Source organism: Dermochelys coriacea, chromosome 27 (assembly GCF_009764565.3).
Source record: "Dermochelys coriacea isolate rDerCor1 chromosome 27, rDerCor1.pri.v4, whole genome shotgun sequence".
In the NCBI taxonomy this organism is placed as follows: Eukaryota; Metazoa; Chordata; order Testudines; family Dermochelyidae; genus Dermochelys; species Dermochelys coriacea.
The window spans coordinates 8,094,480-8,122,189 of record NC_050094.1 but is presented as its reverse complement, the minus strand read 5'-3'; the positions used below and the strand labels follow the sequence as shown (position 1 = coordinate 8,122,189).

At 42.9% G+C, this 27,710-nt stretch overlaps 2 protein-coding genes across 17 annotated transcripts in view; both read left to right on the top strand.

The window, feature by feature from the left end:
- The window catches only part of MAPT (microtubule associated protein tau), an 88,758-nt gene that overhangs the window by 34,594 nt on the left and 26,454 nt on the right, over positions 1–27,710 (top strand). For 7 of the 16 annotated variants that reach the window (XR_006277313.1, XM_043503467.1, XM_043503462.1 and 4 more), the window contains exons 3-10: positions 3,797–3,883; positions 8,291–8,377; positions 11,893–11,958; positions 15,908–15,997; positions 19,741–19,796; positions 22,805–23,002; positions 24,862–24,991; positions 26,617–26,670. Coding sequence is in view for 15 of the 16 variants with exons in the window: in XM_043503467.1 (XP_043359402.1) it covers positions 3,797–3,883; positions 8,291–8,377; positions 11,893–11,958; positions 15,908–15,997; positions 19,741–19,796; positions 22,805–23,002; positions 24,862–24,991; positions 26,617–26,670 (768 nt within the window). In the remaining variant the exon portion in view is untranslated. The remainder of the gene's footprint in view (positions 1–3,796; positions 3,884–8,290; positions 8,378–11,892; positions 11,959–15,907; positions 15,998–19,740; positions 19,797–22,804; positions 23,003–24,861; positions 24,992–26,616; positions 26,671–27,710) is intronic. The other 9 variants (XM_043503474.1, XM_043503475.1, XM_043503472.1 and 6 more) reach the window with 6 other exon arrangements.
- Positions 16,004–18,475, top strand: LOC122457660 (microtubule-associated protein tau-like). Its single transcript, XM_043503476.1, has one exon. The coding sequence runs from the start codon at positions 16,036–16,038 to the stop codon at positions 17,020–17,022; it is 987 nt and encodes a 328-aa protein (XP_043359411.1). The 5' UTR covers positions 16,004–16,035; the 3' UTR covers positions 17,023–18,475.

Here is a 27,710-nt window from a genome sequence, read left to right as displayed (position 1 = left end):
GCTAAAACCAAAGTTTGGGGTTTGGGCTTGGTGACGGAATCACTGAGTGAGATCCTATCACCTGTTATGCCAGACTTGATCATAATCATCCCCATCTGCCTTGTGTTCTCTTTCCCATTCAGAGGTAAGTTTCCATAGAAGAAAAAACACTTGAGTCCACAGAGGGTGTGAAATCTGTAAAAGGCTGTAGAATCTAGCTGCTCATAGAAAAAAGGCAAAGGCTGCTTAGGAATTAGAAGGAGGTGAAATGGGCTTTTCCCATGTCTGCTGTAGAAGGGACCAGGGTGATTGATTTTGTTTTTTAAAGGTAGATTAATGGTTTCTTTAGTAGACTGAGATACAGGACTAAAGTTTCCCATCCCTTCATGTATCACCTCAAATCCTCCCTAGTGTACTAGTTCTCTTTGTTCATACTTAAGACTCATGTCAATGGATGTATAGATGAGCTACCTCCTGTTGTGACACTGGCTTCCTTTTACCGCCTCTAAACATGGTTATAAACACTTTCCCCCTTTACAGGATTCAGAAAATTAAAAAGTCACTAGGGCAAATCTCTCAAACTCGTATCTACCCCGTTTATGCATTATGGCAGCCATTTTTTCATCCGTTGGCTGCTGGAAAGGTTCAAGAATCTCTGGATAATAACTTAGATATTGGGACAGTGGCATTTGGGGCGGTGGGGGACAATGAGAAATGGAGCGTTGATCATTCTAAGTGAGCTGGCAGGAATGCCGAGGGCGCACTCTGAGCATTTGGGTTGGTCTGTTGCAGATAGAGGTGGACGAGCTGGTTTAAGTTAAAAACCAGAATTTCCTTACCCCTGAAATTCCCTGACCCATTCTGCAGGTGTGAAATGACTTCACTGGCTTTCCTTCCCAGATGATGTCCTCAACCCATGGCCCATCATCAAGTGGGCCCCACCTTTACCGTCAAGAGACCCCACACCAACCGCAGCTTCGTGGTGATCGTTGCCATTATAATTGAATGGTCAGTGGGGCCTAGTAAAGAGGTGCCTGAGATGCCAGTCCCCACTTTTGCCCTTACAGAAGGGGAGGAAGATTTTAGACTTGTTCTGTCTCTGCCTCTATTCCCTCCACTCTCCAAAGAAACTACTCTGCTTACCAGAGGGGAAGAGGAAGGGAGCTTCTGCTTGCATGTAAATATGTGAGAAGGTGGAGATTGGGGTGGGAAGGGAAGGCCTGGTCACACCGAGCCTCTGTTTCTTTTGTGTGTGTGAGAGAGAACGAGTGACTGGGGCCCTCTTTCGGGCCAAGACTGGCCCTGGTAGAAGTTTTGGATATTTTAATGCGCCTCATTGACAAAACTGCACTCACCTGCCCCTCCAGTCTCTAGCTGAAGCTGGCGCCTCATTTAGAGAGTGGAACTTAGGACTTTCTGCCCTTTTGATTTGAGCTGCTGTGGCGAGAGAACCATTTTACAGTGGCTTTCATTGGGCTAAAGGACATAATCCCCATGTGTACGCAAGGGATCAGATAGAGCTTTTATCAGAGCCATTTAAACTAGTAACTCGTGCTGTCGTCTTGTGAAGACTAGAAGAGCAATTTCCCCATTGTGTAGTGAGCGGTGCATTCCCTGAATGCTCTACTTCATCTCTGGGAAGGAGGATGTTAAGCAGAAAACATTGCAAAGCTGAGAGACGTATTTTACAAATAGAGCACTTGGCTTGCGTTGAAGTCCAGGGTTCTGGGACGTCACCTAAGCATGTGCTAGTGGCAGGTCTGGATGTTGTAGGGTGCTGTTCCCAGGGGCCTCTGTTCATGTGTTGGAAATTGGCACACATTTCTGATGTTAGTAGCATGCATGTGTATGGCGTCATTTATCAGTGTATCTCGGAGGGCTTTACAGACATTAGGTGATGAATCCTCATCCCCTACTGTGAAATGAGTATTATCTCTCATATGTGGGGAGACTGATGTACAGGGAGGATAAATGCAGGCACAGACCTTGGAGGTCACACGGTGAGTCATGGAGGAGAATCCTCAATCTTGAATACCAGCCCCCCTGCTCTAATCACTAATCCCTACTCTCCCATCTTGACCTAGGAATAGCCCTCGACTGCCAGGCTTCCGCCTCTTTGCTTTAGCCACTTGTGCCTCCCTGTGTCTTTTTATGAACATTCACCAAGGGAAGGATGGACTACAGAACGTGTCAGATACAGTGGATGTCTGACCTCACCAAAAATCAGATCCAGAGAGGATTTCCCCTGCCTTATAGGCACGCACATACCCAATAACAACCAATGGGTTTTTCTTCTTTTGTCACAGCCTAATTTGCTGTCTCTGTTCCTTCGCTTTGCCCACCCCAATCCTCCTGCTTCTACCCTACTTCCTGATCCTCGAAGTAGATGGGCTCATCTCTTTCCCTGGTCCTACCCTCTCCAACCTACTGTCTGGCCTGTCTCCTTTTCCCTGCCCCCCCGTCATCTCTCTAATACACAGATTCTCCCTGATTCCCCTGGAAGAGTGTGTTGCTTTCCTAGTGACTGCAGTTGTAATGATGCAGCAGCATGCATGTGCATTCTGTATTCACTAGTCAGCTTAATTGATGATAAAAACATAGCGCCGCACAATGCTCCCCAAAGGTTCTGCCAGCAGACAGCTTCCTTCTCTTGGGTAGCGAGCCAGGACAACTGAGGGAAAAGCTGGGAATGTGGAGAAGTGGGGAAGTTTCCTACAAAAGAGCTCCTCTCACCCTGTATTTTAGGCCTAAATTTTCAAGATCTCTTTCCCCACAAATTTAACAATCCAGCTCAGATACCTGTGTAGTCATAGGGACTGACAGTACTCCATTAAAGTGGAGCAACATATTTCTGTCTTGTATTTGCCTCCGGTACAGTTTGCATCAGGCAAAGGGGTTCCCTCTGTTATGGACAGAGCCTTTGGCGTGTTCCAAGGACTGTTCTCCCTTCCAGGCCCCTCAAGGTTGGCCCTCTTATCCAGTCAAATCAGCAACCTTCTGTCAGTGCCATAGTTTAAATTCTCATGCACCAAAGAGTCCAAGAGACTTTGCTTGTGTTAGCTTGAATCATTCTTCATAAATCAATTTCTCCAGTTCTCGTTATTTTATTTGCTGGAATTCCTTGCAAAGAGCGTCCTTGTACTTTCTACTCTAACATTCTGATAGCTGACTTCTTGGAACCAAGGCCCAACATAAAATCCATGTGGAGCACTGAAGAGTTCCTTGCAAGTGCTTTCCCTCTTTGCATTGATTTTAAAAAAACATGAATAAAAGAAGAAAATAAGCTATCAATTCAACAATCTGCTCTGAGAGAGCCTATACTGCACTATGACAGGTTTCAGAGTAGCAGCCGTGTTAGTCTGTATTCGCAAAAAGAAAAGGAGTACTTGTGGCACCTTAGAGACTAACAAATTTATTAGAGCATAAGCTTTCGTGAGCTACAGCTCACTTCATCGATGCATACTGCACTAGAAACATCAAAGTGAACTACAGTGACTCACTCAGATTGATGTAATCCAACATCTGTGGTCTCCAAGGAAAGATTTATTTTATTTATTTATTTATTTACTGATTGTGCTTTTTTCTTACTGTGCTTTGCTGTTTCTAGATGTGCTCTGCATTGCATTGGTTGCTCAGCAGATTTTGCTTTTGGCTTTTTTTGGTGCTATTGCTAAATCCGTAACTGTCACTTCAACACTTTGTGAACATCTTATCGTAATTGCCAGCTACAGCCATTCAGGATGGGTGAGATTAACGTAAGAGCCCGCTAGACATAACCAAGGACCTGTTCTGAGTACTCAATGTATGTTTTTTCCAGACTATCCCCTCCAGATACCTGTTGATGATGGATCAGATGAACCTATTTCCGAGACCTCTGATGCTAAGAGCACTCCAACTATGGAAGGTGGGAGCTCTTTGTCGTACTGCTTTTAAACCATAATGGCTGGTGCTGTTTCTAAGCATTGTTCAGAGATGTGCCAGATAGTTTTTTGAAGGGGGTTTCTGAAGAGACGTGGCTGTCTTGTGTCTCTGTGTTGCCAGATAAGTTCTCTTTGTTAATTTGGTATTCACGAAGGAGAATTGCCCACACAGACACCCCTGGAGGATCAATTCCAGTTCCATTTCCTCCTTCAAGGATTGCACTCTCAAACCAGTGTGCCTATTGATGACTGCTGAGTGTAGCCCATCCTAAAAGGGTAATTTCCTCCACCGACTCGTGTCTGTAACTCCCCATTAATGTTAATGGGCACTAGCCAGCCTTCAGAAGCCATTATTAAACCGCTCACAAGGCAACACAGATTCTGAAGTAGACATGCAGACTACAAAAAAATCATTAGGAAAAATGTCTGAGTGTCCTGGTTGCCTTTCCCTGATAAACAACCCTGTAGCCTGCCAGGAAGAGTTAGATTTACATCAAGCCAATGAGTGTTCTCAGTTTCCAATAGATATTCACTCAGAAATGTCAAGAATCGGACAAGAAACCAAGCAGTGTTCCAAGCTGTCACACACCAGCTGGGTGTCTAGGCATTCAAATCAAGTCCAAATCACCTCTCAGGCTAACAAAACTTGGGTTATTTCGGGGGTGTTCATATTAGAACTCTTGGTTGCAAGATGTGTCTCCGCTACTCCCAATGGGAGTTTGGTGCCAAAATACCTTTAAAACTCTGGCCCACAGTCTTTAGTATCCTACAGACATTTAAAGATTGCAGCATCGATGGTGGTGGAGAAGTCTGCAGAGATCTTTCAACTTGAAATTCTATTTATGGGAGGCTGCTTGGTCAAGTTATTAGCATGGGACCTGGCTTCTAATCCTGACTCTACCAGTGACTTTAGCAAATCACGTAACCTACCGCTGCCTTAGTTTTCTATCTGTAAAATGGGATAATATACTTTAAAAGGTGGGCATAGATCTTTGAGGTCCTTGAATGGGAGGTGCTATACAAAAGTGCAAAGTATTATTTATTATGCAAGTTCCCTGCAGTTTATAGAGATTATTTCTACTTTTTTTTTTTTTTCCTAGCCTTGACTGCCGAGGATGCCATTTCAGATTTTGGTATGGGGGGAGCAACTTTAGCCGTGATTTCTGTGCCTACGTAGGCACTTGAAAACTCTAGTTTTTTGGCAGATAAGTTAACAATTAGCTGACAGGAGCCCTGTACCTAATTCCTTTATGAAAGAAAGAAAATTAAATAAATATTAGACCCACTCAGCTCTAATAACAACATGTTCTGACATTTTGTGGCAAGTCACTTAAGGGACGCTGGTTAGGTTTAAAATTGTAATGTATATTACTTTATTACTAACTCTGTGGAGAGAGAGAGACCCCGTCAGGACTTCTGGGTTCTATCCCAGCTCCGGGAGGAGAGCAGGGTCTAGTGGGTTACAGCGGGGAAGAGAGCAGGCTCTAGTGGGTTACAGCGGGGAGCAGATACACCTGGGTTCTATATAAGAATATCAGAATGGCCATACTGGGTAAGACCAAAGGTCCATCTAGCCCAGTGTCCTGTCTTCCGACAGTGGCCAGTGCCAGGTGCTTCAGAAGGAATGAACAGACCAGGGAATCATCAAGTTGCCCTGTTGCCCACTCCCAGCTTCTGACAAACAGAGGCAAGGGACATGCAGAACATGGTGTTGGATCCCTGCCCACCCTGGCTAATAGCCATTGCTGGACCTATCTGCCATGAACTTACCTAGTTCTTATAGGAACCCTGTTATAGTTTTGGCCTTCACAACATTCCCTGGCAAAGAGTTCCATATGTTGACTAAAGAAATACATTTTTTTTTGTTTTAAATCTGCTGCCTATTAATTTCATTTGGTGACCTCGAGTTCTTTTATTATGAGAAAGGAGTAAATAACATTTCCTTATTCAATTATTCCGCACCATTCATGATTTTATAGACCTCTATCATATCTCCCTTAGTCTCTTTTCCAAGCTGAAAAGTCCGTCTTTTTAATCTCTCCTTATACAGAAAGTGTTCCATACGCCTAATCATTTCTGTTGCCCTTCTCGGTACCTTTTCCAAATCCAGTATATCTTTTTTGAGATGCGGTGACCACATCTGCACAAACTATTCAATATGTTGGTGTACCGTGGATTTGTATAAAGGCAATATGATATTTTTCTCTTATCTTCTATCTCTTTCCTAATGATTCCCAATATTCTGTTAGCTTTTTTAATTGCCAGTGCACATTGAGCAGATGTTTTCAGAGAACTAGCCACAATGACTCCATGATCTTTCTTGATGGGTTCAGCTAATTTAGATCCCATCATTTTGTATGTATAGTTGGGATGATATTTTGCCAAGTGCGTTACTTTGCATTTATCAACATTGAATTTCTTCTGCCATTGTGTTACCCAGTTTTGTGAGGGCCCTTTGTAACCCTTCACAGTCTGCTTTTGACTTAATGACAGGTTTCAGAGTTGCAGCCATGTTAGTCTGTATCCATAAAAAGAAAAGGAGTACTTGTGGCACCTTGGAGACTAACAAATTTATTAGAGCATAAGCTTTCATGAGCTACAGCTGACTTCATCGGATGCATACGCATACCGAAAGCTTATGCTCTAATAAATTTGTTAGTGTCTAAGGTGCCACAAGTACTCCTTTTCTTTCGACTGAACTATCTTGAGTAATTTTGTATCATCTGTAAATTTTGCCACCCCACTGTATACCCCTTTTTCCAGACATTTATGAATATGTTGAACAGCACTGGTCCCAGTACAGACCCTTGAGGGACTCCACTCTTTACCTTTCTCCATTCTCACCTTTTATTCTGACCCCTTGTTTCCGAGCTTTTAACTGAACTGCATGGCAGTACTTTCAGGATCATCTAATGATCCATAATTTACTTTAATGACAAACCTTTTGTTATCTTAATCACCCTGCCTCTGTTTATAAACAAACTCCCTGCCCCAAAGGCTGTGCTGCTCCCAGCTTCCGAACTCATCACATATCACGCTCAGGCAGTTGCAGGCAGTTACCCTAAGAGCTCTGTCTGGGGCTACGGTGAGTAGACCTCTCCTAGGAAACTTGGGGGAAGGTCATTGAGCCCTCCCCTGCCCCCTAAATGGTGCCCCTGTTGTTTAGCCTGGACATTAGCAATCCCATCATGCATACTCATGAAGGGCAAGAGTTTGCACTAAAGTACTTGGCCAAAATATTCCCCTTATCCTCCTATGTGGTGCCCTCCATCCCAGAAGTAGCTGCAATTCATTGGTGTGTTTGCTCCTTTGTACACATACCAGGCAATATAATTTGGTGTCTGTCAGAACGATAGCAAATGGTTATATATAAAATAAAATAGATACATGTGAAATAAAGCCTAATGTGCTGATGTGGCAGAATGCACAAGTCGGATGGATAGTGTGACTCCCGAGTGTATTATGTTGCCACATTTTTTTACAGAGAACCTAATCTAAAAATGTTCTAGAAACGTACTAATATTTGTAATTGGTGGCATTTTTATTCCTCTGCTTGTAATGCCTGGCTACCATGCATGCATCTATCACAAGCCTTGGAAGGAGAGGAAAATACTAATTTTCTTAGTTTCTAAGCTTTAACTAACAGCAGCTTTATTCTGAACTGGGCTGTTGTACTTTTAAATGCTGGACCTGCCAGAGCTGTACTCCATTGGAAAGGAGAAATGCCAGCACTCCATTGTGGCAAAACTCTCATTCCCAGCCTGTGTGGTTCAAGAGACTGGCCTGTAAAATTCTACCTGGTCTGGGACTGGATATTGCTATCTGTGCATCAGGACAGTGTTGTCATAAGGAGGCAAACCGCATTTGGTGGGGGAGAAAGAGACGCAAGAGGTTTGCCGTGTGAGGAAAGTCCCAGCAGGGATGAGTTAGTGGGCACCATCCAGCTGAGGTGGTTAATAAAAGATGCATGTATGTTATAATAAACATCCTGACTGAGGGCTGTTGTCACCAGCTGAGCTCTGAGCATCACCTCTGCAGGCAGCATTGCTGGATGTGCCAACCAGGCATTCTTGCCATCCTGCTCTGTGCATATTTGAAAAAGACAGTGCTGATAGCCAGACTGTTTTATTTTTTGGATGGGTAAGTAATACATGGAGGCGTGCAGCTTGTGTGACAAAGGAGGTGATGTACAGTGTGTGCATGTGCTGTGCTTGCACTTTTGTTTCCCATGACGAGTATCAACTTTCAGCCAATAGGAAGGAAACCTGGTGAGCACTGAGGATGGTTTCCCTTCTGTGATGCATCCTTCGGTGCTTTTTTATTTTTAAAGCACTGACATCCGGAGCGGTTTTGTTTCAGTCCAGCTGGGTGAAAGCTGCTTTGTTTTTCAGATGCCACAGCCCCGTTAGTGGAGGAGAGAGCACATGAGGATCAGATTGCAGCTCGACAGCATGTGGAGATACCCGAGGGAACCACAGGTGAGGCCCCTGCACGCCTTCTGGTGAACAAGGAAGGAGTTTCGAAGGGTGACTGGCAGGGTTGGCAATTTCCCGGGAAAAACTAGTTTAGGGCAGGGGACTGGTAAATGCCGGTTTAAACCAGGAAACTAGGAAAATGATTGCATCGGTATCCAGCAAGTTCAGCAAGCGTAGAACAAAATCTTTTCAAACACTGGATACAGCCGTTCCAAACTGAATAATCTATCCACTCTTTCAAAGTTGGTCTTCTGCTACAGAATGCTTCCTGGTCAAATGGACCTGGACTGGTAGGTGGCAACTACATGTTTCTGATTGCTTAATGCTTCAAGCCTACAACTCTGCATTATTGTCACTCTCATGTAATCAAATGTTTTAGACATTTGTTTATACAATATTGAAAATTGAAATAAGAGTCCTAACATGTATAACTCGTTGAGAAAATAGCCAACCAAAATGTATAGATATTCTGATGTTCAGTATTATAATGACATATATTGATATTACGACCAGTGCAGTTTTTTATTTGTACAGCCTTAAATTCATCTCAAATCTACCACTGTATCTGATCACAATTTGAATATGTAACTAAAATTCAGCGTAATGTGATGTGCATTGATGAAAGAGTTTTTAAAATAGAAAATGCTTTAAACTGAGACTAACTAGTTTTTCACGGGGCACTAAAAACCAGGGTTATACCTGGTAAAAAAACTCTGTTAAATACCATGCCATCCCTGATGGCTGGACAGTCTTTCTGGATGCTTATCGAGCAGGAATGGGCACTGGAGTTCCAGCTTAATAGTAAAACTACAAACATCTTATAGGCTTGGGCAGGTTCCAATAAGCACACACAGGTTTGCTGCTTTACCTTCTCATATTTGAAAATCTGAACTGGTCAGGTCTGTCTCTTGTTCCCATCCCGGAGAGCAGCAGGATCTTTGGGGAAGATGTTGCAACCTTTTCTTCTCTCCTGGCTCAACAGCATCATCATCTTTTGTGTGGCACACCCATGAGTTCTGAAGGAACTAATGGATGAAGTGGCTGAGCTGGTAACAAAAGGATGCAGTCTCTCATTTAATCGGTGACTATATCTGAGAGTATAGCCCCTGAGGGCACTAGGTTTGATCCTGGGAATTGCAGACTAGCGAGCTTTACTTTGGTATCAGGTAAACTGGTTTGAAAGGCGATTAAAAATAGAAATAGAATTTATAAAAAACACAAGACAGAAGCAACCCAGCATGGCTGCTGTAGCAGAAAAGCATGCCACGCTAGTCTACTAGAATTCTCTGAATGTCAGCAAAATAATAGATGGACGTAGTTTACTTCAGTGGTTCTCAAACTTTTGTACTGGTGACCCTTTTCACATAGCAAGCCTCTGAGTGCGACCCCCCCCTTTTTAAATTAAAAACATTTTTAAATATATTTAACACTATTATAAATGCTGGATGCAAAGTGGGGTTTGGGGTGGAGGCTGACAACTCGCAACACTCCCCCCCCATAATAACCTCGCAACCCCTGAGGGGTCTCGACCCCCAGTTTGAGAACCCCTGGTTTACTTGGACTATCGAAATGCCTTTGTCAAAAGTCCTGTCTGCAGGCTTGACATGGGATATGAGGTTAAAGTACTGTCATGGGTCCGAAATTGGTGAGGAGGCCAAAAAAAAAAAAAGCAATAAGTGGTTAGTTTTCAACATTGTAGAAGCTTAATGGGGGTGGGAGGTGTGCCCCCAGGTTGTATGTTAGGACCAATTGTGTAATATATTAACCATTGGGGAAAGGGGTGAGTAGTGAGCGGGCAAAATTTTAAAAGGGTCAGAATTAAGTAGGTTAGTCAAGACTGAAAGAAGACTGAGCTAATCAAGTTTAGTGACTGGGCATCATGGAATGACAAATGGAAATCAGCATTGATAAATGCAAGGCAGTGCACATCCGAAAGCATAGTTCAAACTGTCCGTTGATGTTGCTGGGTTCTAAGCTAATGGTAGCTCTTCAGGAAACAGACCTAGGCATTATTCTGGACATCATAAACCTCTGCGCAGCATGGAGCAGCCGGGCAAAAGGTAGACAAGATGTTATTTTTTTGAGTATTTGTCCACATGGATCCCACTCTAGGTGCTCATACACCCCATGAATGAGAGATTGGATTCTTTTGGGTAGTGGTGTCCTTTGGGGCACTGCATGATAGAATCATAGGACTAGAAGGGACCTTGAGAGGCCATCTAGTCCAGTCCCCTCCACTCACGGCAGGACTAAGTATTATCTAGACCATTCCTGACAGGTGTTTGTCTAACCTGCTCTTAAAAATCTCCAATGATGGAGATTCCACAACCTCCCTAGACAATTTATTCCAGTGCTTAACCACCCTGACAGGAAGTTTTTCCTAATGTCCAACCTAAACTGCTCTTGCTGCAATTTAAGCCCAGTGCTTCTTGTCCTATCCTCAGAGATTAAGGAGAACAATTTTTCTGCCTCCTCCTTGTAACAATGTTTTATGTATTTGAAAACGGTTCTCATGGCCCCTCTGTCTTCTTCTCCAAGCTAAACCAGCCCAATTTTTTCAATCTTCCCTCATAGATCATGTTTTCTAGAACTTTAATCATTTTTGTTGCTCTTCTCTGGACTTTCTCCAGTTTGTTCACATCTTTCCTGAAATGTGGCGCCCAGAACTGGATATAATGCTCCAGTTGAGGCCTAATCAATGTGGAGTAGAGCGAAAAAATTACTTCTCGTGTCTTGCTTACAACATTCTTCCTAATGCATCCCAGAATGATGTTTGCTTTTTTTGCAACAGTGTTACGCTGTTGACTCATACTTAGCTTGTGATCCACTGTGACCCCAGAGCCCTTTCTGCAATACTCCTTCCTAGACATTCATTTCCCATTTTGTGTATATGCATCTGATTGTTCCTTCCTAAGTGGAGTACTTTGCGTTTGTACTTATTGAATTTCATCCAGTTTACTTCAGAGCATTTCTGATGCTGTACCCTGCCTCCCCCAAGGGTCCCCAATCACCTCTCAGTTTCTTTCTATTGCCTGGGGTAGTGAGATGACACTTAACAGTGTCTGCCCATTTACCACATAGCTCTCAGCTTTTAGATTTAGGATTAGCATTGGGTTAGTGTTAGAATTAGTCTGAGCTTCGTTATAGTTAGCCCGTTGACAATAATAAAGAATTAGATATTTTTTGTGGATGATAACATCCACCCTTGGGACTGAAAAAGGGACATAAATTCTCATGCTAACCTTGGTAAGGCCATTCCGTAATTGCCCACCGCAGTTTCCTGCACTTGTCTCTGAAGTATCTGGTACAGGTCTCTGTCATCCAAGATACCTCTCATGGTGGTAGTGCAGTCCCTCAGCTGCAGTTAAAAGGTGGCTGCCTTCAGGTACATTATGGTACTGTTTGTAATGCAGTCACGCTGATAGACAGGATCAGTAAGGAAGCAAATTTGTTTCTCGTGGCAGACATTTAAATTTAACTTTTGTAATTTTCCCCCCCTTTATTTAACTGTGAATCAGCTGAGGAAGCAGGTGTGGGAGCTACTCCTAACATTGAGGATCAAGCTGCAGGAGATGGTGCTCAAGGTCAGTGGAATATTTGCTGCTGGGAAATAGTAAAATCCAATTGGGACCCAAAACAGAGAGAGCAGTTGCCAGTTGTTTGGGATTTTTCTTCTGCAAGGCTTCCCTTGTTTGCTATACACCCAACTATCTAGTTCTCCCTGCCGCTGCCTCTCTCTAGCCAGGAATGGTCAAGATGCTTTAAGAATCCCCCCTACTTTTTCATTTTAGGGAGACACCACCACTTTTCATCCATTGTCCTTCTTCTCTGGATGGTCACAGCCTGAGTCCTTGTCCTCTGTCTGGAATAGCGGACGGTTGAGTATCCTCCAAGATATAGAAGGAGGAATCAACTTGCAAAATACACACAGAGAGGACAATATGGGTCAGCCAACAGGATATGCTCATACTCTGAATACTGACGCCTTCATCCCTAGTCACCTTTTGCAATATACCTCAATGTCACTCTCCTGTGGAATGAGAGGCGTGGGTTGATTTTTGAACCCTGCAGTGCTGACCCCGAGGCAGTGGGTTATCTAACTTTATAATCACCACGTCCAGTTTTTTACTTGAATTGTGAATAATTCCCACTGGGAGTCTGGTTGGCATGTTATCCTCAAACGAGTCTCATTATATACTTTGACCGATTCAGAGTAGTCTCCTCTAGCCTCCTTTACACAGAACATAACAAAACTAGCTACTGTGCTGTCCGTGTATGTATCGCATAACTGGGCATCTGCTTAACTGAGCTGAAAAATTATTCCTTTAATGGGGGAGCTACTAGCTCACAGGAGTCAGGCTGGAAAGGGTGATTTTGACTATGCTGACTTCAGACATAACTGAAAACTTCAGGGTGGGATTTTCAAAAGTGTCCAGAGCGAGGCTAGTGCTTGTAATGTTTTTGAAGATTCCACCCCAGTCTAATGAAACAGCAAGTGCAGAAAGCTGAATATGCTGTAGATGGTTTTCATGCTCACACTCTCCATCTTGTGCCATTTACATGATGCTTGGTTTTTCAAGCTGAGTAAATTCCATTTTGTAAGATATTTTTCTTGGTGGCATATACATGAAATGAATTTCTTCATCTGTTTGGTGTACATCTTTCCTGCTGTCTGCCTGCTGCTACTGTCAAAATTGCACACAACTTGTCTGGCTGAGAGAAGTGCTTTCAAACTTAGTGATGTTTAAAAAGTACATACTTTTTTTCTCTATCTTTTCAACTCGGGACAGAGTTCACATCTTCAGCTTCATGCTAAATGAGAGTTTGGTTATTCTTATCTTACTCCCTAGCAGAAGTTTGCCCATAATTGTATCCCAGGATCATCATGCAAGTCTTTGTGATTGGCAGTTCTTATGTGCAAGTGGACAAGGCTTAGAATAGCAGAGGGTGTAGTTTGAGGTTATTAGGAGAGATGTGATGGAAGCGTTGCATATCTGCCCATTCTGTCCAACTCTGGCCACTTCTCTGTTCTCACCAGATGTTTAAACTTCCCCGCCCCGTACTGAGTACCAGGTTTCTGTGCAGTAAATTGTTAGTTCTCTAAAAATGGGGAAAGATGCTTTAAAAGGGGCACTCCAATTTATGATACATTTTCCTCTGGGTCAGGTATAATTGTGATGAGTGCTGCACGCCTGTGGCCAGGTATAAATCATAATTAGTGACCTTGGTTTTGTTTTGCTGCGGACTTTGAAAACTGGCTCTTCAACATGAAGAGGGAAGAGTAGTGAATCAAGTCTCAAGTTTCTGTGGGTGGGGCAGCCTTTTAAATCTTCAGTTTTTTAACTGTATCATTTGAAATGTTAACAAACTCCTTTGATCACGTGTTGCACTCTGTAGTTAGAACAACAAAGGCATTTTGGAAATGTCGCTAATGAATGTAATGGGCACGTCTCTACTTTTGTTGTCCTTTCAGTATGTTCTGTTCACCTGCAGCGCGACTCTGAGTAAACGAGCGCTGCTGGTTAGCATACTAGCATGTGTGGAATGCCCTTTGGTTATCAAAGGCACTCGCCATGGCCTGACACAAGTTTTATTGCCAGCTGCCAATTGGTATCCAATTTTGGTCAGTCTTGGATCATGAATTTGAGGACTCTGCAATGATTTCACTTAAGCATTGAGTTCTCTTAGAACTGTGTTGATAAAAGGCTAATTCGGTTGTGATTTTTACTTATCCCATTTTTTAAAATTTTCTTTAGAATTTGTTTTTTTTTTTTATTGAAAGGATGCTTTTGATTTTAGTACAAAAGTTTCCCTAACTTGGGCTTTTTGATTTAGCAGGCAGAGTCATGAAAAGAGCTAGTGGCTGGAAGGCTGAAGCTAGACAAATTCAGAATAGGAATAAGTCACGCATTTTTAATTAACCACTGGAACAGTTTACCTATGGGGTCTGGTGGATTTTCCATCACTCCAAGGTCTTTTCCTCCCGATCAGATGTCTTTCTAAAAGAGTTGCTCTACCTCAACCAGAATGTATGGGCTAGATGCGTGAAATTCTCTGGCCTGTGTTATGCAGGTGGTCAGACTGGGGGGGGCTTGTCTTCATGTGCAGTGCTACAGCAGTTGTGCCTCTATAGCCCTTTAATGAAGACTCTACAATGGCAACGGGAGAGCTTCTCCCGTCAACACAGTTAATCCACTTCCCCAAAAGGCAATAGAATTTCTCCCATCAACTGAGTGCTGTCTACATGGGGAGTTAGGTAAATATAACTACGTCACTCAGGGATGTGGATTTTTCATACCCCTGAGCAACATAGTTGTAGGTCTGTAGACTAGGCCTGGGCTAGATGATCCTAAATGTTCCCTTCTGGCCTTAAAATCTTTGCATCTGTGACTGTAAGTTCTGTTTTGTAACGGTTATACTGTCAGCTTCTCCACAACGGGTGTGCAATATTATGGTACTAATCACTCTGCAGAGTGGGCGGAACATACAAAATCAGAGTTTTACAGTTGCAGGCAGGTGTTTCTGTTGTGTGATCCATCCTCTCCCCCTATACCCTGTGCTTTGATGGCGTAGACAGGCTACTGAAATAAAAAAGAATTAGAATACTTGTACTGCTCTGTCAAGTCTGTGGTAAAGATGTAGCAGAAGAAGAAATGGTCTAGAGAAGTGAAGATGGTTAGACTTCTGGGTGGCTGAGATGTGTCTGCTAAAACTAGCCTTATTTAGTTTGGACAGTTGGAGGGGTTTTAAGTTTTGTATGTAATCTTAGATTGGGGAGTATATCTATCCCTTTTCATTCTGGCCCACGCTGTGTTGTGGTTACCCTACACAATTATTGGCAGATTTATTTAGAACAAATGAAAGCGACGCTTCATTTGACACATGGTCAACCTGTGGCATTCGCTGCCACAAGAGCTAATTAATTGTCCAACACTGTAACTAGATAGAGGCTGGATAGTTTTGTGGCCTATATAATTTGTGCAGTTATTCAAGCGAAGAGAACGGTAATCAAATGTTAGCCTTCATGGCATACTTTGGACCACCACTGTGGACAGAGGCTGGGATGGAATCCATCCACCATGTACAAGGAGCATAACTGATCACACACCAGCATATTACTGGGGTGCAGGAGGGAGGCTCCTGCCTCTGAGACTCTCAGTATGGGAGACAGGATAATTGGATAGATCTGGTATGGCAGATCCTGTGTTTTTTTTTGGTACTCTACCTCTTCCCAGCAATGGAGCAAGCAGGCAGAGTTGATGGATGATTCAATGTGTATCATCAAATCAAAGTGGATTAGCTCTGATTTTAAGCCTATCTACAGGGACAAGATTCCTTTAAAGCAAAGAGAAACTGCAGAATTGAATTTTCCACTGCAAGTGGCAGTGTAGGACTTGATTGCTTTTATCCATGTAGAATGGTTATAAAAAGTCTTTTAAGTCTCTTTTGTGTTGCAAGAATGACTTTCTATTGAAATACCTGTGCTAACTCTTTGCCACGCTTGTCATCCTACCCTCCCTCTTTGCCCCCCAGAGGAACTGAGCTCCCCAAGGCTATGGGAGAGTGTGGAACCTGGCATTCAGGAGCATGTGGCAAGTGAGATTCAGCCAGAAAAACAAGCAGGTGAGATTTTTCCGGAGACTCTCGTCCCTTTGTGTGAAATGCAGACTGGAGAACAGGCAGTAGCAATTCCTGCCAGAGCTGAGGCCACGATACCAGTCCCCCCAGGCACATATGAAGGCTTCAGAGCCTTTGAAGAAAGCCAGGAGGCTCTCTCCAGAACTGAGCCCTGGGACCATGGTGGAAAAGAGGACGTTGGAGTGGGTAAAGCGTTGGCAGATGAAGCAGGTCACAATGTATGCACGGAAGAATTGGCCGCATCAGCAGTTTCTGAATTCTCTCAGAGTGCTCCAAGAGCTGAAATGTTCTATCGTGAGAAACTTGCTGCTCAGTTTGAAAAGTGGCCCCCGGGGGTTGATGATGTAGGGTATGAGCCAGTTGACAACTCCCTTATTAAAGACAGGCCATCTCCTTTATACAGCAAAGGTAAATTGAAAGAAGAGGCCGCTGGGCATGAAAAAGATGAAGACCGTGACATTGATGAAACTATGCAGCAGGATTCACCTTCCTCATTAGGACAGCAGGACTCTACAATGATTGAAGCTGTGGAGGTGTATGCCTTTCCAGCAGAAGGCAGACCCAAAGATAATCTGGCAGAAATGTCTAGAGAGACTCCTGTTACTGAAAGCGAAGCTCATAAAGCGGGACAGATCCTAGATGAGAGACGACAGTGGTTGTCAGGGAAAGGATATGATGATGTCACCAAGATGGAGCCCTCTGAAAGTATGTACCAAGTGGAAGTTGAAGCTAATGTAATTAGGGAGGGAGAAATCTCAGGTTCTCCACTAGGCGCAACCAAGTTTCCCGATAGGTTAAAAAAGGACATGGCAGATAGAAGTGTTTCCTTGCAACAGGAGATGGGGGGAATGGTGCAGGCCATGGAAGAACAAGATGCACCCAAAAAGAAACCTGCAACTCGCATGTCAGAGAAAAAAGTCAGTCGGGTTCCTCATTTAAAAGGTGTGTGTGTGTTATTTTCCTGCCCCACGCTTGTTTCTCCAGTGACTTGCTCAGGGCAAGGCTTCTAAAACCAGTACTGGCACCCCTTGAATCCTGCTGCTTGACAGTTGTCCATGGATGTTCATTCTGAAAAAATCTAGAGTGCTGACGCTGCTTTCCGCCCTTAGTTTACTCCTGGCCTTTGATTCATTCGCATCACACTCACGCTTCAGTTGCACGTTCCCTTGCATGGACGCTGACATCCTCCCAGTTGTGCTTTTCTCCCTTTTCATTTCAGTGTCCTTGGATTTATCAAAGCTGCTATGTAGACGCTTCAATTTCATCCATCACTCTAAATATTTATAAAAGAGAAGAGGCGTTTGATTGAAACTTTTTCTGGGCATTACTGAAGTAGCGTTAGCACAGAGCAGGCTATAGTTTCAGAGCTGTTGCTAATAAAGCATGCAGGGTCTCCCACACGTATTGCTTTGTGTGTTCCCTGAGAGCCAGTCTTTCATGTCAGCTTTTCTAAAGGTGAGGGAGGGGGAGTACAGTGGGCGAAACTTTGTCCTCAGTTTCCAAGCCCAGTACTGTGTGCACACCAGACAATTCCAAAGAGATGGCTGAATTTTTGATGTATTGTAAGAGAGACCTATGCAAGGGGAAGCCTGGCTGTTGGATACCTAAGTATGTCCGCTGAGAAACCTTGAGCCATTTAACTGCTCATCTGATAGCACTGTGGTCAGTGTTAACTTTAGGTATTCAAGTTCATGCAACAGTGTTAGCTTAACTGGCCTGAGTAGGTGCCTAAAGTCAGCTTGTTCAGGCACAAATGCCTTTGCTAGTATGCCAGGCCCATTTTGTCTATATTCTTCTCTCATTAAAACCCGCAATCCTAAGGACACCTTGGGAGGTTGCCTGTCCAATGGTGAAACATGGGTTTTTCACTTAATTGTTTTAATAAGCAATCAGAATGGGATCTGTATGAAAATCTGTTCGCTAATTTACGAGCCGCCTTAGCATCCATGTTTTAGTGTACAGGTGTTAAAACACCAGGTGAATTATTTGGGGCCACACCAGCCGGAGACCTCCATAGAGTTCTGACACTCTTCCGCAGGAATCATTTGCCATTGGCACACAGGTTTGCTTGTCTGTACAGGTCCCACGTCACTTTTGATGCCTACATACTGTCTTGGCACAACTAGCCCAGTCAGCGTGAATATTCAGCCCATAGTCTCTCCCTCACATGAGGCAGGAAATGGAGGATGGAGGCTCCCACCCTACCGACTGTACCGTGGGGATCAGCAGCTGCTGTTAATGCTGTTAAACTTAATATGCAATCAGAAAAGCTTCGTTCACACCTCATGACATTAGCAGAGGTTGCCATCACTAGTGCCAGTAGTTTAATGGGTGGAAGCACACGGCCTTCCTCTCTTTGAAATGAAGCTGACCGTGTTTTCAGAGAGTTCGGGTTGCAATATGCTTAAAGACAGGTTTCAGAGTAGCAGCCATGTTCGTCTGTATTCTCAAAAAGAAAAGGAGTACTTGTGGCACCTTAGAGACTAACAAATTTGTTTGAGCATAAGCTTTCGTGAATACAGAAATACGGAATGCATCCGATGAAGTGAGCTGTAGCAAGTATTCCATTTCAATATGCTTAAAGTCGCCAGCTTCTGATTTAGTAGCAGGAAGAGAAAAGAGGCTGGGTATTTCCCTTTTTCAGCCAGAAATACCTGGAGTTCTTATCTCTAACGCACAGCACAGCCTTCATTGCACAAGGCATCTTTGCTGTTTTAGGAAAGGGAAGGGCATGAGGCAAGTTATGGAAGTGGATAGTGGGGGTGGTTCAGATGACTGCTAGAGCTGTTTATAAATGACCTTGTACATTTTGTTATCAGCCAGAATAAATTCCTAAAGTTTAGAGAAGATATAAGAGCTGTTTTCCCTTTTAAATTAAGAAGAAATTTAGCTGCTGATGGGGGAAAAAACTGGGTTTAGTAGTTAGCATCCTAGAATATAGTTCACGTTACTCGTTCTGTACTTCTAACTTCTTTATTTGCAATACTGCAATGTCTGTTGTAGGTTAATGGGGGAAAATAATAGTGTAATGGCCCAAGAAACCCTGTGTGTTCATTATGAATCTAATTTAAATGGCTTTCATTTGGCTGATAAAGCCTCAAGGGATATTACAGGTTCTCAAATGGAATCCTAAGGAGTAATATCTACCAGTAAGACAGAAAATAGTACCTTGAGAGAGATGAAGATTACAAATGGATTTCAATAAAATTGCTTTTTGAAGTAATACATTGAAAAGTGATTTCGAAAAACAAGAAGCAGCAGTTCTTTTACTTAAGGTCTTCAGCACCTATCCTCCGTAGGTTTGAGGCATTCATGAGTTTTAGTCTTCAGACGTGATGCTTAAAACCTTATCTGCATTTGTTTTTAAGAGCGAAGGGACAGACTTAGGCCTGAGAATGGAGCTGTTCAGAAAGACACCATTAGAACAGTATGTCAATCTTTTTGTCAAGGATGGTCTGGTATAAAACTTGCAGCATGTTTTTGATGCTCCCAGCAGTTACTCTAATGCATCATCTTGTATATTAAGGCTAATCTGTAACACAGCAAGAACACACTTTAAAAAGAGGAAGTAATTTGATAAGGGCTGTTTTTTAATAGATTTAACTGAAATGAGAAGAAAAGAGAACATTAATGCATGTTATGATAATGCAGGCATTATAAGCTATTTGGTATTTATTTAGCATCCCCAGGAAGAGGAACATAACTGTTTTTTATTTGCATTTCATCAGCTCGTATTGACAGTAAAGACAAAGATGGAACTGATACTGAAGAGAAAAAGCCTAAGGTAAGATGACAAATGTATGAAATATGATGTAAGCCTTCTCTATGTGTTCTTGACTCCATCTAGACCCAGCTGCTTTTGACCTAAATCATATATTTGTTAGGAAACCTTGCCATTAATTTCCAGTTTTCTTTTCTTTTAGTGTGTGTGTTTTCCCCCCTCCTCCTCCTCTTTGGAAGGTGCAGCCATTTTAAATCATGAACCTTGGAAGAATCAACTCATAACAAAATTGTGACTTTTTTTTTTAAATTAACCTGCTGCGTTTTTTACTAATTCAAAGGAAACCCCAAGGTGCGTGGCAGGAGTCCAAAGTGTGTAACTTTCCAAAAACTATTATTCTAAATAATTGGGTCCCAGTCCTGGAATCAGATCCATGCAGCTGCGAGGGTAAGCCTTTGTGAAATACAGTTGCAGATTTGGGGCTTCAGTTGGCGAGCCAGCGGTTCTGAACATACATAACTGCCTGTTTTGGGAACAAAGAAAGAGCAAGGCTGGGAATTTTGTCTTAGCAACAGTTAAAAAAAATGGTCCATATCCAACAGAGTGTTGTGTTCTGAATTATACACACAGTTTAATACTGGGAAATTCCATACGACTGGAAGAGTGCTAATCTTGTGCCAGTATTCAGAAAGTGCAAAATAGATGACCTGGGTAGGAGGCCAGTTAGCCTGACGCCAATCCCAGACTAAATAATGGAGAAGCTGATCCAGGATTAAATTAATAAAGACTTAAAGGATAGGAATATAGCTAATGCCATTCAATGTGGTTTTATGGAAAATAGGTCTCGTCAAACAAACCTGACTTCACTCTTTGAGGAGATAACAAATTTGGCTGATAAAGGTAATCGCACAGATGTAATATACTTAGTCATGTGTAAGGCATTTGACTTAATACCCCATGACACTCTGATTAAAAAATTAGCACTATAGAATATCAATAAAGCACAGTTTAAACGGATTGCTGGCTAACTGGCAGATCTCAAAAAGTAGTTGTCAGTGGGGAATCATCACCAAATGGGGTTGCTCTTTCCCCCGGGATTGGTACTAGGGTTGATGTTATTCGGCATGTTCATCAAATGATCTGTAAGTAAATAGAATATCACTGTGGAATAAAAGTGGTAGGTCAGAGACTGGCAGAATTGGTAAGTCATGATGACACGGCAGTCACGCAGCGTGATCTTATCGCTTGGGAAGCTGGGCCTCTTTAGACAAAAAGTGTTTTAATACCGCCAAGTACAAAGTTATACATCTAGGAGCAAGGAATGCAGGTAATGTCTGCCAAATTGAGGATTGTATCCTGGAAACTACGACTTAGGGCTTGTCTACACGATGCAGCTTTTAGCGACAAGGCTGTGTTGACGCAGACTTGTTGTTAAGTCAGTGTGTGTAAATGCTCTTTGTCGGTACCTTGTTGACCCTTTTGCCAACAAAATACTTCCAGCCCCGCGAGCGGCCTTAGCTTTTTTCAGCAAGAGAGCGCTCCTGCCAACAAAACTGCGTTCAGGCTGCCACTTGCGTTGGCAAAACTTTTTTGTCTTTCGCGCGGGGGGGCTTTTTAAAGTCATAGTGGACCAGCAACTCAACGTCAGCGCTCAGTATGATGCAGTAGCAAAAAAAATCAAAAACCCCAAAAAAACAAAAAACAAATGTGATCCTTGGATGGCTAAACGGGGGAGAAATGAGGAGGAGCAGGGAGGTGATTTTGTCAGTTATACTGTAGTGGTGAGACCGATGTCCCTTTGGGATTTGCCATCATGATGCAGATGATGATACTAGAATATTACTCTGTTTGGTGTCCACATTTTAAAAAAGGGATGTTAGAAAATAGGAGAGGATGCAAAACAGAGAGACACAAATTATTTGAGGACTGGGGGAAATGCCTTACAGGGAGAGACTTAAAGAGCTCAATCTGATACCTTGGTTTAGCTTATCACAAAGGAGATTGAGCGATGGCTTGGTTACAGCGTACAAGTACCATCATGGGGAGAAAATACGGGCTACTAAAGCACTCTTCAGTCTAGCAAAGAAAGGCACAACAAGAACCAATGGCTGGAAGCTGAAGCCAGGCAAACTAAATTGGAAATAGGGAATAAATTTTTAACAGTTGGGGGTGATTAAGCAGTGGAACAAACTCCCCAGAGTAGGGTCATGTCTTCAGATCAAGGAATAGGAAACAATCTGCTGCCTGAATCATAGAATCATAGAATATCAGGGTTGGAAGGGACCCCAGACGGTCATCTAGTCCAACCCCCTGCTCAAAGCAGGACCAAGTCCCAGTTAAATCATCCCAGCTAGGGCTTTGTCAAGCCTGACCTTAAAAACCTCTAAGGAAGGAGATTCTACCACCTCCCTAGGTAACGCATTCCAGTGTTTCACCACCCTCTTAGTGAAAAAGTTTTTCCTAATATCCAATCTAAACCTCCCCCATTGCAACTTGAGACCATTACTCCTCGTTCTGTCATCTGCTACCATTGAGAACAGTCTAGAGCCATCCTCTTTGAAACCCCCTTTCAGGTAGTGTCTAGAGCCATCCTCTTTGAAACCCCCTTTCAGGTAGTGAAACCCCCTTTCAGCCTGCTCCAAACTCTTCTGTGTTTTCTGAATCTTAAGAACTAGGGAGCCAGGTTCCCAGGACTATTTGTTCTCAGTGGCACCTGCTAGGTGCTGAGCGTGTTAGAAAATTTGACTCTGTTGTGGGCCCTGGGCCCTTTTGGAAATTCTGGTCCTAGATTCGCTAGCTTCTGCCAAGTCAGCTTCTTTTTTTCAAATGTATCAAGAAATGTGACGGGGTGACTAATAAGCTTAAAGTGAGACTTCAGTCTGACAAGCCAGACATCATTGTGTGATGGAGAACTCCTGATTGCAGGTGCAAGTCTGTCACTTGTGCCTTGGGGTATTGCATCTCTAACTCCTAGCCATTCATATTTGACTTTAACCATCATCCCTTTTCAGTTTGTTTGTTCTCATGCTGATTTTTTTAATTTTATTTTTATTTTGTTTACTTGTTTGAAGACATCCACACCTTCCTCTGCCAAACCCCTGAAAGATAGATCCTCCATTACCCCCCAACGACCCTCCTCTGTTAGTACAACCCCTTTGAAAAATCCCTCCAGTCCTGCTGAGTCCTCAGTACCAGCTCCCACTCCTAAACGAGTCTCTTCTATCACATCCCGACCTGCCAGTACGGGAACAAAAGAAACAAAGCCAAAGGTAAGGAAATCGGTGAAAAAGAAACCAAAGCTACCTTTAAAAAACTTATTAGTTGCCCAATCCTGACTGATTTGATTCCTGCCAGTGTTGAGTTACATCAGCCTGTCTCTGCACGCTGCAGTATGTTGTGTGTGTGTGTAATGTCTCCTGCCTACTCCAAGTTACTTAACGGAGGAGGAAAATTGGACTGAAAATTCTCCCAACCAAGACTGTGAATAGCTTCAGTCAGGAATGGCCAGTCAATCATTCTACTCATTTATGGGGTGGCTGGAGCACCTGGTTTTTACAGTGTTTGTTAAAAAAAAAAAAAACCAAACAAACCCAAACTAAGTAGCGATGTTACCATGAAATCCTTTACTGTCCTTGGTTAGGGAGTGGTTTTTAGAGTAGTTCTTGTGGAAATTTTATAATTCAGTGTTGTTCAGAGCAGTCACATCTCTCTCATTTGCTAGGAGGCTTCCTTGGTTTGCATTCATTTTTAATGCTGTTTTTTAAAACCTGTCCTCCTTGTGCAGAAGGGCTTTGTCTTGTATTTCAATGAGGCATTGAATTATTTCACATTGCAACAACATTGTGTTAGCATTTATGGGAGCATTGACATAGTCTTGTATATATCTCGTATACATTGGAGTCAGATCTTCCATGCTACAAAATTATGCAGAACACACAATGCACAGCCCTCTAACAGGACTCTGGATCATTCTGTGTATATTTAAAAAAATGACTCTTAGAGTTTCCATTTATATAACTTGTTAGAACCTGAAGGAAGGGGGAGAATAGAAATTGTATATCATGAATAATAGGATGAGCTTCAGTGCTAAAGAATTTGAAGCTGACCATTTCTGATCTCCAGCATGCAGACATTCATTGCTTCAGGGCTGGTGTACATGTTTTAAAAATGAAAATTTCACATTCACATTGGAAATAATGCTCAGCTCACTGTCTCTCTCTGATGGAGAGAGAAACAAACAATAACATACTCCAGCTTTCTTTATTAAAAGCAAGAGCCGTGGTTTGAAATTGTTGAACTGTGACCAATAGCACTTCACCTTTCTTTTTCACACTTTCAGTGGAAGTTTTCATGCCCAGTCCTGCTCAGACAGGGAGTAAATGGTTTTGAACCCGATTTAGGAAGCTGCCTTGCAGGATGAAAGGGGTTAATCTTCAATAAAGGAAATGGGGAAGAAGGATATTTTATTCTGCTTTTGAATTTTTAAACACCAGTGACCAGCCTGAACAAGACTTTGTCTGAATTGACCCAGCAGGGTTAATTTTTCATAAACCTTTTAGCCCCCTAAAAAGGCTGCTGAATGAACATAAATCACAAATGGGGAAATGGGGAAAGGAAGCTTTTTGTTATTGGTGAGGCAAGAGTTTTAGGAACAGATGAAGGACATAGACTTACTTTTTGGCCAGAGCTGCTAATTGGGAAGGGTAGCAAAGCATTTCATGGCACTGCATAACTGAAGTGAACAGCTTGCATGGGAAGGTGGCGTGGCAGCCATATGCTTCCCTTTCAGTGTAGGTGCTACCTCAAGGCTTCCAGTCACTGGGGCTGGTGCAGCTGGCACATCATCATGGGGCAGCATGCTAAGGGACAGTGACTCATTTACAACTAAAATGTCTGTACATGTGGAGGTCTTCCTGGAAGTTGCTCGTCCTACCCTCCTCACCTTGTGGCAGAGTCCTGGGATGGTGGGGGCAGGAGCCGAGGAGCTCTTTGCAGGCTCTCTGCTATCTGAGTGAAGAGAGAGTAAAAATCTTGAGAATGTCCCTTCACTGGGCAGTTGATTGGTTTTTTTTTTTCCTCATGGATCTGCAAATCACATGGTAAACATTTTGTCCGGTTCCGCTGCCAGGGTCCAGAGATGAAAAGCGGAATGAAGATGGCTGCTCCCAGGTCGGCAGCACAGACTCAAAAAAGCCCAGCCAACGCTACCCGGATCCCGGCAAAAACGCCCACGACCCCCAAGACGCCTCCCAATGCTGGTAGGATGGAGTGTGTGCTGCATGTAGCAAAATCCCCAATGGGCGTTCAGCACGTTTCCAGGGAGGCAGGAATCTTTCTAGAAAACTCTGGGATTGCCCCTCCCTACAATCACTGACAGGGTCAGACTTGGTGTGCACATCTATTTTTGTGCATAGTGTATCACGAAGCAGCCTGTCTGCACTCAGCCCCCATTCCTCTACTGCAGGAGCAAAATTTTCCTTCGTGATCTACTCTGCAATGTCAGGAGTTCAGACACATGGGGAGATGTGGGATGCAGAAAGATGAGTGTTAGATGTAATGTACTGTGCTTTTTCTTCATGGGTATGAGGGCGTGAATCGTGCAGCCCTGACGGAGCCTAAAAGTAATAGGTGATTTCCCTTGTCTGGGAAAAATGATCCATCTGAAACTACCCTATTGGGTTTCAGAGTAGCAGCCATGTTAGTCTGTATTCGCAAAAAGAAAAGGAGGACTTGTGGCACCTTAGAGACTAACAAATTTATTTGAGCATAAGCTTTCGTGAGCTTCAATGCATCCGATGAAGTGAGCTGTAGCTCATGAAAGTTTATGCTCAAATAAATTTGTTAGTCTCCAAGGTGCCACAAGTACTCCTTTTCTTTTTACCCTATTGGGTGCTGCAGTGTCCAGCCAAGACTCCATAAGAGCGGGAGAAGGAAGGTGGGAAATCTGGCCTGTCAATCTGGCAGAGAGTTCAGAGTGAATTTTCTGTTGGGAGGTTCCATGTGGTGAGATCCCCCAGTATCTGGAATGCTGCTGGCGTGAGAGAACCTACGTTGCCTCTAGTGTACTGGGACATAGAGCAGTAGCAAAGTGAGGACGAATAAATCTTGTATTTCATCTAGCTCTTGAACAGTGTGGTGTTCTGCCTATAGACGTCCCATTCAGTGAGAAGAGGCTTCTTTTATACGGGTACAGTTAGGTAGGGTGGGTCTTCCTGTACTTTGGGTAATCCTGTACAATAGCCCCTAGGGTTCATTCACTAGTGTTAGTGTGGGTGTGGTAGTTCATTCACTAGTGTTAGATTAAGGAGTGTGGGTGTGGTAGCACTGATCTATATAAAATCCACCACAGGTTTATGTGTGTTGAGCTGTGAATGGAATTTAGCTATGAATAGTTTTTGTGTAATAAGCCTGGTTGGATACTGGTCTGTCTGCTTCCTTCATATAATTGTCTTGGTTTAGGATGACAACTGCACCTCCTTTATCCTCTGGTTAGATCCCTCTGGGAGTATAATTCATTGGATGCTCTCTGCTCGGATTTGGAAGATTTAAGCTGCTCCATTTTTTTTACTACCATCTAGTTTTTCTTTTTTATTGATTTATAGAGCTTTCAAAAGGCCAGTCATTCATTCCTCAACAGGGGCTGTATTGGGGATAGAGGCATCTTTGTACATCATTTTTATTTAGATACATTCTCCTAACAGTGATGGGGGATTAAGTCAGTGCTCTTGATGCTTTCTGGGGATTCTGCTCCAGAGGTCACAAATTACCTGAAAAATGGTGTGTCCTGCTGAATATTTCTTCTGTTTATCCAGGCACGGATAAAACCTTTGTTAAAGTTTGAAGCGTAATTGATTTTACTTAAGTTTCTTTAACTTTCTTTCAGCTGGCAGGAAGGAGCAGAGAAAGCCGCCTACCACAGCAGCAAAATCTGAGAAAGGTAAAATGTAAGGCTTTTTCCCCCTGTTCGATCTTGGAAACAGAGCTGTTTTAAAAAATATTTTGCAATATCAGCGTTTTCCTTTTCCATATTTTTTAATTTAAAGAGATTTGCATCTGAATGTTTTTTGTTTGTAATTTGTCAGGCACTGAGAGGTTAATTTCACAGCCCTGTGGAAAGCTAGTTTTTCATGATCCATGTTCAGAAAAAAGAAAAGGAGGACGTGTGGCACCTTAGAGACTAACAAATTTATTTGAGCATAAGCTTTCGTGAGCTACAGCTAACTTCATCAGATGCATTTGGTGGAAAAAAAATTTCCACCGAATGCATCCGATGAAGTGAGCTGTAGCTCACGAAAGCTTATGCCCAAATAAATTTGTTAGTCTCTAAGGTGCCACACGTCCTCCTTTTTCTTTTTGCGAATACAGACTAACACGGCTGCTACTCTGAAACCTATGTTCAGAAAATGAGTGTAATGTTGTGTGTTCGGAACGTGCTCTTATTCACTGTTAAATTGAAATTGAAGAAATGCAGGTTCCCAGCACTGTTCCACTCCTGTTGCAAGGAGCAAGTCAACAAAAAGTTTTGTTCTCCTCCCTGTTCCCACACTGTTCCTGAGTGAGTGAGATTGAGAGAGAGAGAGTCTGTGTCCTGGTTAGTTCAAGAGGCAAATTAGGAGACAGGTTACCTGGGTTTCATTCCATATAGATGTTGGTAGAACCATGGTGAATATTGCCTGAGAATGCTGGTTGGGTTTTGAGTGTGGGTCAGCTCGCACTTAAAGCTCCAAACAACCATTCTAGAATTCCTGCCTCTGCTGTTCATGCTGGGTGGCCATTGGCAAGCTGCTCCCCTGCTCTGTGCCTCAGTTTCCCCATCTGTAAAATGGGGACAATGTTGTCGCCCTCCTTTGTAAAATGCTTTGAGATCTGCTGATGGAAAGGTGTACATAAGAGGTAGGCATTATTATTAACTAAATGTTTGTAAAGTGCCCTGAAATCCTTAGGTAAAAATGCAGTTTTATGTGTCTTCTTTCCCAA